This window comes from Thamnophis sirtalis, unplaced genomic scaffold (genome assembly GCF_051295495.1).
Source record: "Thamnophis sirtalis isolate CommonGarterSnake01/CBP01778 unplaced genomic scaffold, rThaSir2_p1.2 scaffold_10, whole genome shotgun sequence".
Taxonomy (NCBI): Eukaryota; Metazoa; Chordata; class Lepidosauria; order Squamata; family Natricidae; genus Thamnophis; species Thamnophis sirtalis.
This window is the reverse complement of record NW_028261390.1, coordinates 41810973-41824084: the sequence shown is the minus strand read 5'-3', so window position 1 is coordinate 41824084 and position 13112 is coordinate 41810973. Positions and strand designations below refer to the sequence as shown.

The following is a 13112-nucleotide window of genomic DNA, read 5'->3' as shown; positions in this document are numbered from 1 at the left end:
CAAATTAATATGTCCTCAAATGGGTTGGCTGCCAATTTCTGTTATTTTATCTGACTTTTGAATGACCTTGGATTGCTAACCAATCATATACTTCTTTTATAAGCTCTTCTTTTACTCATGTCAATATATTTTCCCAAAATACTCCATCAAGCAATTTACTTCAACATATCTGAGTTTAAAAAGTGAAATTATAAACAACTGTACAATTTGTTTTGTAATGTAAGATTGACAGATTGTGGATGCAAAGGTGCCATTTTAGGAGCACGTGCATGAGGAATGTACACTTCTCTTTCTCTGGGGAAATTACACAAGGGGGAAAAGTTTTCCTTAGCCTTTCTCTTGAGAGGAACTAATGCACAGGATCCATGGATTTTTCTGAGTTATACAAAGAACATCCATTTAAAGCAAGTCTGTTTACATGCATTCATTTATTATAATAAAGTACTTATTGGTGAAATACTAAGACTGTGTATTCGATGTATGGTGAACCTGGAGCAATTAATCCCAGCACTGCTATAATCTTTATGAGAATGCCCTTCACTCACATCAGTCATGAATCCTTCTAGGGGCAGCAGACAGAAACCCAAATCTGTCCCAAATCTATACAGGTAGTCTTTGATTTACAACCACAGTTGGGACCACAATTGTTATTGCTAAGCAAGATGCCTGTTTACTGAGTTGTGCCTGATTTTTAACCTTTTCGGCTACAATTCTTAAGTGAATTACTACAAGTGAATCACATCGTAGTTAAGCAAATCCAGCTTTCTCATTGATTTTGCTTGTCGAAAACCAGCTGGGAAGGTTGCAAATAGAGATCAAAGACAACCCCACTTCTCCCAGGACATTGCAACCATTGTAAATACATGCTGGTTGTCAAGCACCCAAATTTTGATCATATTGGATATGGTCATACATATGGGGACTGGTCATACGTCACTGTTTCCAGTGCCACTGCAACTTTAAACAGTCCCTAAATGAATGGTTGTAAATCAAGGATTACCTATAAATCCTTGATTTCTAGGGTTCTCAACTTTATAATCTTCATAAAAGAGCTTAACCTGTTAAATTCAAAATTGAAATTAAGAGCTTTCATCGAAAGATGTTTTTTTAAATTACATTGTTTTTTCAGTATTGTGCATTATGTTTCATGAATGTATTTTTCTGATTCACATACTTGATTAAGGGTTCTTTGGCAACTGAACTATAGGAAAGGCCAATGGGCATAATCTTGCTCATCCTTCTGCATGATAATTTTCTCCTGTAGAAGTAAATATACTTGCGTTTATTGTGGAGGAGGTGGTGCCTAAGGAAATAACTGCCTTTTCTCAATATGATACTAATTTTAGCCAGAGTCAATCAATATAATAGTTCACATGTTTTGAACTATAGTTTGAATGTCTTGAACTCAGAATCTTCTTATTCCTAGAAATATGTCTTGGACATTTGTAACAAATGAAACTTAATGTCATTACTTAAGGCATTCCAATTTTAACAGCAAAAAATCCAGAGGCTATACAGTAACAAAGAGGAAATACAAATATGGTGATACAGCCCTCAAGAACTGGCTAGCCCGTCAGGCCTGGGGATAATCTTATTTCGCCCCTCCCGAATGCTGAGTGAATGTTGAGTTTTATTGTCTAATTTACTTTGTGCACATTTCTTTTTTTTTTGTATTGTCCTACACTCCCCTTCCTTTTTTGATTGTAAGCCGCCCTGAGTCCCCTCAGGGAAAAGGGCGGCCTATAAATAAACTACAAACAAATACAAACAAACAATAAGACAAAATTTTGACTTAAAATCCATGACAGCTAGGGGCAGCAAAAACTAAGAGTTCTGTGTAATTGTTGATGCACCTTAGTGACCAGACACTATACAACAAAGAATATTTTATTTACATGTTGCAATACATTTCATTGCATATTAATGTGAAATGTAAAAAAGCTAAAAATATAACAGTGGTTTAAATTAATAAATATAGTAAAATTATGGAATACTTTTAATCACTTTTTGAATCCAATTATTGTCAAAAATTGGTTAATTTATTTAATGTATGTATAATCTTAATTGTCATTGTACTTAAATACAACGAAATTGATTGTGTCTCATTCCTGGCAAATTTGTAAACATTACAGAATGAAGATCAAGGCTAAGTACTTGTACTTGTACTTGTGCCATATGAAGTCATCTTTCTCTTGTGATTAAAAGCTTTAAATTCAATTGTTAAATACTTGAATCAATAAATTTAAAGTAGTGTTGTGCATCATTTTAATTAGCTAAGAGCTGAGAGAGAGAAAGGAATACTAGGAAGGTTGCAAAAGTACAATAAATAGAGAAGACTGGCAGGGTACTAAATCTACGATTACAAGCTTTGGGAAAAGCAGACGAGCAGAAACCAACAGCGATACCGCAAAGGCGACGCATAGAAGGGCAGTTGGAACAGGTCACGCGGTCGCTGAGTTAGAACGCGAGCAAGCACCTGCAGCCCCGCCCTCTTTCCACCACGCCGTCCAATGGGCGTGGTATCTCTCCAAGGATAAAAGGGCGAAGACGGCGGTTGGCTCGTTCTTTTCGATTGTAAGAAGAGTGTGGCTGGTGTTGGGGCAATAAGGGAATGTCCTGCCCTGGAAGAATGAGTCTCACACGGGTAAGGCTGTTCGCTTCAACATTTGAATAAGCGCCCCACGCCGTTGTAAAATATACCAGTCATTTGCTGGAACTTTTTAGAGTTGTTACGAAGGCGGGGAAAGCTGAACAGTTTCGGCGCTTGCGCCCTGCCGGTTTTTCGATTTCTGAGGTTGAGCTTCAGCGAGGAGAGCGGGCTGGAGTGGGAGGCGGCGGCGGCGGCGAAACCCTTGGGTAAAATGGCGGGCGATTATTAAGAACCCCTTCCCAACGGACGAATGAGGAGATGTAAAGTGGAGAACGGAGAGGCGCCCGAGGACGGTCACGAGAGAGCGGAGACGTGGGGCTGGAGGACTGAAGGAATTGGGAGGAGCCGCTTGCTTTCGCACTGGCAAAGCAGATTAACGGTCGGTTCCTCAGGAAGCAGCGAAGGCCACACGTGTCCCCCCGTACGGTGTGAAGGGCGGGAGTCTCGGCCTCCTTCCCCTCCCCCACACCTCGCTGTTGCGCGCGCGTGTCTCGAGACGCCATGCTTCCATGGGACCTGCCAGAGTGGCAGCCTCCCTTCCTACTCATGGCAGAGCAACCATCGCCTTGCTTTTTGGCATAGCTCCCCTCACTGCATTGGGGGGAGACTCTGACTTGGGCAAGTCACATCCTTACGTATAAGTTTATGCAGCTTCGCTGTGTGCGCGTATGTGTGCCGTTTTAAGTTTGAAAAGTGGTTGTAACAATAGCATGAACCTGTATGAGGTTAAACTTAGGCAAATGTTTCGAGGGACTTCCTGCAGATCTGTAATAGGAAACTGATGTTTTAAAACGAGTTTTGGGAATTTTAATTGGCAGTTTGCCAAGAGTTTGAAAAGCATTTTAACTATTGAGAAAGGTACTGGGGGAGAGTGCTAACACCTTATGCTAGTTGGCATCTTGGATTTATGAAAAATAATTTTAATGTTTGTAAATTAAACGGATAATAACTTGGACTGTAAAAATGATTTTCCCCGTTTTGCGGGATAGATATACATGCTGCTCTGATTCTGAAGATACCAATTTGTATGACTGGATTCCCAGTAATGATTCCTAGAAATAAGAGCTTGCTGTATATCTTCTCAGAAATAAACCTGATATAATTAAAGCAATGTATCAGCCCAGATAGGCATGATTAACCTTATCTTGGCCATATTTTTTTTAAATACATATAGGTATAGCACCTATATTTTGGATGCCAAATAGGCGATCAGGACTCTGCATTACAAATGCAACTTATCTGTGTATTTGGCTAAACAAGGAAAAGGCCTTTCTCAGTCCTAATGGTGTGGAGAAAGCCTACCAATCATAGTGACTGTTGTGTTTGCATGGTTGCCCCAGTTGCAAAAGGGATCTCAAGAAAGAAGTGGACCATAGAATATTCAAACATTCCATCCACACTGTCATGTACCCCAAGGCCAATTTCAGATTCCTCCAAATCACCTCAATTGATGATAAAGATGAGCAGGATGCAACTAATCCGGGGCCATCAATGTCTGTACCCAAACTTTAGACCAACATATGCTCTTCCTGAACCACATCTAATTTCAAAGAGTGAACTAATTGACCTGGTCAGGATTTGGAATTGCCTGAGAGTAATGCAGAGCTACTGGGCTCCAGATTACAACAGGAACCTCTGTTGTGAACTATGAAAAACAAGGTGGAAAATTTGTTTAGATCCTATAAAGCACTTGGTACAAACATGTCACTGAAAATTCACTTCTTATACTTGGCATTTAGACTATTTCCCTTTGAACTGTGGGACAATGAATGATGAGCATGGGAAGAGATTCCACCAGGATACTGTAGCCATGGAAAAAGATAGCAAGGGAAATTGAGTCCATCCATACTTGCTGATTACTGCTGGATTTCCCCAGGGATGATCCTACTGCAGTTCGTAAGAGAAAAGCCTAAAACTGCATTTTAGATACAAAATAAATATAGAACCTTGTCTTTTAATCTGATGTTAGAACTTGTCAGTTTTTCATGCATAAAGTATGAAAATGTTACATGAAAAACCTATAAATGAATAGAAAGTTATGTTATTGGTATCAAAATATAAATTTATAATAATTGGTGTGGCACCGTTCTCATTGCTATATTACATTTTGCAGAAAGGTTATGTAGCATAATCTCAGTCCCCCTAGTAATTTTGAATTAATGAAATTTTGACCTGAAGCTGTATCTTGGAAACTGGAGCCAATCAATACTCAGGACTTAATTTTCTACTATTGACCCAATTCTGGTAAGTTTAGCTACTTTAATTTCCAAAGCTTTCTCCTTGTAGACCAGTGTCCAATTGGGCAACATCTTCAGAGTTAGAAAGGCATAGGGCTCAGGTTATTTTAAGAACCCTCTTACCCTAGGAACATCTATCCCCAAAATTTATATTGTTAAGCAAGACGTTTGTTGAGTTTTGCTCCATTTCACAGCATTTCTTGCCACAATTATTAAGTGAATTGCAGTTAAGTGAGTCTGTTTATCCATTGACTCTGCTTGTCAGAAGGTCGCAAAAGATGACCACATGATCCCAGGACGTTGCAACCATCTTAAATGTGAGTTGGTTGCCAACTGTCCAAATTTTGATCATGTGACCCTGGGGGTGATGCAATAATCAGAAGTGTGAAAAATGGTAGTGTCACTTTTCAGTGATGGTGTAATTTTGTTGGTTTCATTTCTCATCTAATATGAATAGGTTTGTTCAGCGTAGGCAAAGAGTTGAGAATTATTCCTAAACCCTCTAGGTGGGTTGTTAAGTGGGACCTCCTGGGTTAACCTGTAAAGTTGTCTTGATCTTTCTGGGGATTGTATATTCCAATAGATCGTGTTATATGGGGCTTGTGAAGAGAAAGCAATAATTTTGCTAAAGGTATTGTATGGGTTTGATGCCTCCCAGATTTTTTTATGGCATGTCAAAATTTTCAACTTTTAATTTCCAAACATTTGGGGTGCTCAAAAGTTGTGACATGTCTTGAGGATTATAAGGGTATTTTGGTTACTTCAATATAATTTAGATGTTCTTGGCAAATAACTACATAAATACAATAACTTTTTAACATTTTATTTATTTCATTTCACAGGTTCAGCTGCTTTCTCTTTGTTAAAACCTATTTTGTAATACTGCTGGCCTCATTTCCTGTGAGTGAGATAACTGATCTGTAATGGCATCTAAAAAAAGAAAAAGACTGGGAACATTCACTCATATGAGCAACCTAATTGGGCCTGGCAGAGACTTGCCGTCTGAACTCCCAACACTGCGAGACATTCTCAGATATGGCCTACTGTTAAGAGAACAAAGTAGTGATGACGCTAGAAACTACCAGCAGCTGTTCTTGCAAGAGACATATACTCAAAAGTGCTTGAAAAGTGGGAACAAGCAAACAGTTCTTTTGTGACCCCTGTTGTAAATTCAAGAGTGACAGTCTTGAACAAGATCCGAGAGCTGGGATCGAGCCAAAAATATATCTCTTGGTAGGGGAAAGTTAGATGTCAAAGAAACTTTCACTGTGAAACTTGACAAGCTCTTCGACATTCTCAACTGCAAGTGTCAAATTGTTCTGTGTGCCAAATTTGGCTGCCCTGCTAGCTGTAAAAAAGAAGCTCACATTAACTGTACTTGCCCTAAGGAGACGAAGATACCATTGAAGGAACTTGCTTTTGTTAAAAGTCAGAGAGACAAGATTGGCTCTTTTGGATCTCACAAGATTGGTTTGCCAGATGTGCCTGAGCAGAAACAACTAGTCAAAAGGCAAAAGCAGCAAGACAATGAGATACAAAGACTCGCTAAATATAAGCAGAAAAGTATTCCAGACATTTGAATTCTTGGTATTTTCTTGGAAAAATTAATTTTTACCCCAGAGACACCTTGATGGGCAGCATCAAAAAAGATTAATGTTGAGCCAAAACTCTGCATATCTTAAATCAATTAGACAAGTCAGATGTTTTCAAATAGCTGAAAGCAAAGGAAGGCTACTGATGGCATAAGTAAATTGAGAAGCTGCAAATTTATTTAGCTTGTTACATTATCACAGTATATTAATATGGAAGCTCCATTTGGCAGCATCTAGCCAACACTGGCTAATGGTGAAAAATTAAAGAATGAGAAAAAGACAGGAAATCCAAAATAAATGCCACAAGTAGATGAGGAAGCACTGAGGTTTGTTGCCCTTAAAAAACCAATATAGTTTGTTTTTCAGTGAAATTAAAAACAAATTGAGTTTTTCAAAGATTACACTTTGTTAATGCTAGAAATGTTACTGTAATGTACAAACTGTCATTAAGGAAAAGGATTAACATTTTAAGATTTCTAAATATTTAGAAGGTATTAAATGTAAGTTTTATCTGCCCATATTCTTACCTGACAAACAGAAAGGAAAATACAAGTTACCCTGAACTGTAAAAACTAAAATGGAAGAAGAGCAAAAAGGGTTGTGTGGTTAGTCAGGAAAGGCTATGTTGATCATTAGGTAGGTGGGAATTATAAATAGTAACAAGTATTTCCCTGGTTTACTTGAATTAACTACTTTGTGAACTCCCATATTTTCATAATAGCTCAAAGTATAAAATGAAACCACAGCAGTGGTGAGTTATCTGAGACAACAATGAAGATGTTTATAGGGAAGAGGTGAAGGTTCTGGTGGACTGATGCAATAAAAGTAACCTGATTATAATTCTAAATGTTAATAAAAGGAGGTCATGGTAAATTTTAGAAAGACATAGTCATACTCCACTCAGTATCAAGAATGCAACTGTAGAGGTGGTCAATAGTACTAAATATCTGGGGCATGCAGATAACTAACAATTTGAACTGGTGTCTCCACGTGTTATCCTTAGTGAAGCATGTAAACCAGCATCTGCATTTCCTGCGTGAGATGAAGCGAGCACATCTTTCTCCTTTTATCCTACCCATTTTTTGCAGAGCAATTGAGAGCATTTTAATCAGCATCACTTTGGTTTGGTCCATTCAAAGAGTGGTAAGGACAGTTGAGAAGTTTATAGGAACTCACTTCCTGTTACTCAGGATATTGCTTATAAGCACTATGCTTAGAGCTCAAAGCTTTGTTAGAGACCCCCCACACACACACACTTTATGGTCTGTTTTTGTTCCCCTTTGGGGGGAGGTTTCAAAGTATTTCTGTAACAGCTATGCCATCCATCTGGTAAACCCGCAAGATTCAATTTTCTCACCATGTACATGTGTACATATGAACTAGACTGTTGTTCCTCTATCATATATGTGGGTATTTATTTTATTTATTTTGTCCTTTTTATGTAATGTGTATTGCAGGTGGTGGCCCTTTGAGAGCTGTATTCAATGAAATTTCATTTTAATGTATGCCGATTAGTGTACATTCAAAATGACAATAAAGTTATTGTATGCATAATAAAATGTTTCTCATAATAATTTCTAATGAAAAAGATAGGAAAAATCCCTTGTATCAAAATGCATTCTATAGTCACCTACCTGTTGGTGATACATTTCAAGACAAAAAAATTGTAATCATTATCTAAGACAAGGTTAGCAAAACTGAAATATTAAATTAATTATAAATTGTCTTCTACCATGAGCAGATTTCTGTATATAAAGGCTGTGAGATAGAACAGTTAACCTCCTAAAAGAAATATGTCCTTGGTTTTATTATATGTCTTACAAAATACATACATTCTGACTTGGTTAAGTTCACAAATTGCCTCAACTATTTTCAGGAACATCTAGTGAAAAACTACCTACCAGTGCACTGATTGTCTTGTTGCATATATCATTAAAATAATTCAATAATATTGAGATACAAAAAACTCAGTATCTACAGAATTGAAAAAAAATCCATAAGTAGCACATTTCATTACATTAAATATTTTATATCCTAACCACTATGGTATGATATTACATTCAGTAGTGTAAACTAGACATCATTTGGGGTATTTATGTCAAAACTAACAGCTTTTTCCTAACAATTCAGCATGCTGATGGTAAACTTTCATAATATTAGCATGTACTTAATGAAGTACTTGCTACCTTAGGAGCAGGGTTTTTTTTAAGGTCTTACTTAGTTTTAAACAATATTAGACAAATTAATCATATTCACAAAAAATAATGAAAAGAATCCATGAATTGCAAGGCTAAATATACTTTCTAAAATTAATTTGTAGATACGTTAAATATTTGATACATTTAATTTGGGCATAGTTCTGGTAATTCAAAATTGGCCAAGAAATTTACAACAATTGTAAAAAGCTGCGGTAGTAGAATGCAACTATTAAAACGTAAGTATTGTTTGTTAGCACACTGAGAAATAGCTTGAAAGTGTGGCTGAAAAGTATAGAATTTTTATTCCAGAGCAGAGAACAAGCTATAGAAAACTATAGGATGACAGCATAAAAGTAAAGTCTGCTATATGATAATAAAATTTTAGTATATACTTAAAATGAATTGTGATAAAGGACATATTTAACCTGTTTATACCCTACCTTTACCCATCACATTAAAAACCATAATTTAATAAATATTACACAATCTTTACATTTTACAAGATATTTTATTTAACTGTTTTCATGTATAATGAAATGGGGGCAGGATAACTTCACCATAAAGATAAAACACAGTATAAAGTCAGTTAAAAATTCATTATTTGAAACTAGTAGGGGTACAGTTCATTGTAGAAAATTTATCACAATACAAAATACTATATGTGAGAATCTTCTATGTAGAATGAGCTGATTTGTACAGCTGTAATCTACTGTTTTGTCTTGGTAGAATTACATGTTCAATCAAAATTACTTCTAGGATGAACTATTTTAATGTCCAAAAAGTTATATTCATTAAAAAAATGTATTTCTCCAGTGCGACAAAGGACATTCATAGTTTGGTTATGCTTCTTATCCAAGGTATAAAAAAGGAAACTTTGGTATAGACACCTGGAGAGTCTTTGACTCCACACCCATACCCCCAGGAAGTCACACCATACACAACCCAGATATTTCCTGGTTGTTCACACATTAATGGTCCACCACTGTCTCCCTGACAGCTGTCTACCTGTTTTTGTGCATGGAGGCTACCAGCACATAGCATTCTCCCTGTGAATTTTGTGTGATACCGTTCTTCACAAATTCTTTTAGGAATAAGAGGAATAGCAGCTTGTTGTAATGTTCTTGAGTATGCTCTACCTGATAGGAAAATATTGAAATTAAAATACCGAATATTAAGGAAATCCTTATTCTTAAAACTTTGTTTTATCAAATAACTGAAATATTAGCAAACAGCTCAAACATCAGTAAGGTCTCTGTTTATATCAAGAACACAGTAATACACAATCCTGCAAAAACAGATGTTTACTGAATATTTTAAAACGGCTTGAAAGATAAAAAGTTTCTGGTGTTTCTTATATGCTACAGTAACGGAAATAAGCTTAATAGGAAGTTGTACTTTTATAGTCTTGCATTTAAACTTTGCATGCCTTTTTAGTAGGAACACGTATCTTCACAATTTAGGAAATATTTCCATTTCAAGTCTTAATTTGAAGAATGCATGGATTATAAAGAAGTTTCAAAATGCCTGATGGTGTTTAATTTTGCGGCAGAATGCGATGAAACAGGGGTGGTAGAGGAAAATAGGTAATTTTAAACTAGCCAGGTTTCAGTTTGACCATACAAGCAATCATTGATTAATGACAGTAATTCAGGCTGGAATTTATATCACTATGCAATGTCATAAAGTGTGATGTTACACGAACAATTAGCAACTACAATCCTAGCAGTCCTTCATTAACCAAATCCCAACTGTCATTAATTGAGGACTTCTTCCAATCCAAGCCATTCCAATTTTGTCCTTCCCGGCTCGGAGCCTTGCAATGTAAGGGACTGTCTCCTCTGCAATTCACTCCTGCTTATCCCTCTTCCATCTCTGCCTTTTTGTCAAATTGGATAAGGGGTCCATGTGGCCTTGGGAAGGTGGCCTGTTAGCAGCTGCCTTGCAAGTGCAAGATTAAATGTGCTTCAACTCGGGAGGAAGAAGATGATAGCTGGGGATGGCAGGGACTGAAGAAGCGGCTAAAAGAGCAGAACTGAAGGTGGCAATAGGCACTCCTGTACTCCTTTACTCCTGTAGTAGTAAATGCAGGAAGGCTGCTAAGAGCCTGAATTTTGACCATCAGGATGCTGCAACAGCAGTAACTATGAATCTGGCGAAACTACCATTCAATCAGCATTGCCATAATTTAGAACAGTTGCTGAACAAATGATTGTTAAGCAAGGACTACCTGAAGACAATCTCAATCTTACATGGGAAAAGACCTGAATACAATGAGACCAGCACACCTACACCCGTGAAAATCTATGAAAACATATAGTTGGTATGCCCAACTATGCCCAACCCCTGGTATGCCCAAATATGGGAGGAAGGTCACACTTCCATTCTCTGCCTTCGGCTCGTCACAAGAGACCATCCAGACAGAAACCCAATATTTTTTACTGTTGCCTTTTTGTTACATTTGTTATATTTGTGCTGATAAATAAATAAAGGGAGACTAGTATAGAGCACAGGTTCGATCCCCAGCATGGGTATGGCTAGCTGATGAGAGCTAAATAGCTTGAAATAGATCTATACTAGTCTCCCTTTATTTATTTGTATGTATGTATGTATGTGTGTGTGTGTGTGTGTTTTATTTGTGCTGATAAATAAATAAAGGGAGACTAGTATAGATCTATTTCAAGCTATTTAGCTCTCATCAGCTAGCCATACCCTTACTGGGATTTGAACCTGGGCTATATTACATCCTAGGCAAACTTCTTAGCCATTAGGCCACAGGCTCTTTATCCGTTATCAGCGAACCCAGGGTGAAAGGTATCTATTAGATTTTTTACAACCCCTGGTAAGCCCCAATTATGGGAGGAAGCTAACTGCTTCCATCATCTGTCCTTCAGCTCGTCACAAGAGTCCATCACGACAGAAACCCAATATTTTTACTGTTGCCTTTGTTATATTTGTGTTTTTTTATTTGTGCTGATAAATAAATAAAGGGAGACTAGTATAGATCTATTTCAAGCTATTTAGCTCTCATCAGCTAGCCATACCCTTACTGGGATTTGAACCTGGGCTATATGGCATACTAGGCACACTAGGCAGAGATCTTAGCCATTAGCGGTTGTAAAAATCTAATAGATACCTTTCACCCTGGCTTCGCTGATAATGGATAAGAGCCTGTGGCCTAATGGCTAAGATAACTATGGGCCTCCTTTGCATAAGGAATTTTTCACCTTTTAACCCTTGCTCAGAGTTAAGCAAGGGTTAAAAGGCAAAAAATTCCTTATGCAAAGGAGGCATGTGATTCTCCCGCCTCCTGATCTGGGAGCAGCAAATTGTACCTTGCCTAAGTAAGTTGCTTTTTTATTTAATTTTTTACATTTTCATCATGGCGGGTGGACAGGAGGAGAGTTGAAATCCACAGCTGGAAAAGGTATGTGGATCGGAGGGAGGGGGGGGATTCAAAATTATTGAAATTTAATTTGTAATTTTTTATTGTGAGGAATTTGTGTGTGTGTGTGTGTGCGTGCGTGCTTCTTCATAGCGGTGGAGTCGGAGGGGGCGAGGCGGCAGAGCGCAGCAGTGGCAGGGACGTTCTCGCCGCTGTGTCCAACAGGCCAGGTGTCTCACGTTTATGTCCGCCATAAACGTGAGATGCCTGGCCTTTGGACACAGTGGTGGTGGGCTGGCGCTTGCTTTATTTTGCCAGGCCCCTTGCACCCGCATCCAGCCCGCTGGAGCTCGCCGCACCGGGGGAGGGGGCTGGGTGGACTGGCTGGCTGGGGAGGGGGGAATCATGGCCACTCAGGCCCCGGCGGCCAGGCTTTAAAACCCTGCCGCCGTGTCCGCCATAGAGCGGGACCGGGACCCACTCTATGGCGGACACGGCAGCTTGGCTTTTGCGCTTGCCTCACCGCCATGAAGCTCACCGCACATACTGATATATGTTTGTGTGTATATGATGTATGTATGTATACGTGCGCCAGGGGTGGGTTTCAACCGGTTCGTGGCGGTCCCTGCGAACCGGTTGGTTGGCAAACCCGGAAGTAAGTAACTTCTGGGAACGGCAAAGGGCCCACCCGCCCGCCCGTGCTTCTTACCCCGTTTTGACGAGTTCTGCGCTTCCACGCATGCGCAGGACGCATACAGTGCCTGCACGATCCTCCAGGAGCAGCTGGAGCCTCGCACAGACGCTAGTACGCATGCGTGCACCACGCACGTGCACGAGGACGCGAGAAACCCACCCCTGACGTGCGTGCACACACACACACACACACACACAGAATATATATTTCTTATACTATCTTGGTCCCTAACATATGTTTCAGATACAAAGTTTGATTTCCTATGAGGAAGGATCTAATAGCTGGCTTTAATAGGGAGCTAGGATAGATAGGCCACATTGATAAAATGTGATCCAGCAGAACCACCAATCTCCTGCCCT

At 38.8% G+C, this 13112-nt stretch overlaps 1 protein-coding gene, 1 long non-coding RNA gene and 1 other non-coding gene across 3 annotated transcripts in view; 2 read left to right on the top strand and 1 right to left on the bottom strand.

Annotated features, from left to right (window-relative positions):
• Positions 1-2511: 2511 nt before the first annotated feature.
• LOC148043870 (uncharacterized) lies at positions 2512-8038 on the top strand. Its single transcript, XR_015697897.1, has 2 exons — positions 2512-2644; positions 5730-8038. It is a non-coding gene; the product is annotated as an uncharacterized LOC148043870 (long non-coding RNA).
• Positions 3148-3281, top strand: LOC148043871 (small nucleolar RNA SNORA24). Its single transcript, XR_015697944.1, has one exon. It is a non-coding gene; the product is annotated as a small nucleolar RNA SNORA24 (small nucleolar RNA).
• Positions 8039-9165: 1127 nt separating the features above from the next.
• PRSS12 (serine protease 12) overlaps positions 9166-13112 on the bottom strand; it is a 57095-nt gene continuing 53148 nt past the window's right edge. Inside the window, exon 13 of the mRNA XM_087724453.1 lies at positions 9166-9813. Coding sequence (XP_087580579.1) covers positions 9506-9813 — 308 coding nt within the window. The 3' untranslated portion in view covers positions 9166-9505. The remainder of the gene's footprint in view (positions 9814-13112) is intronic.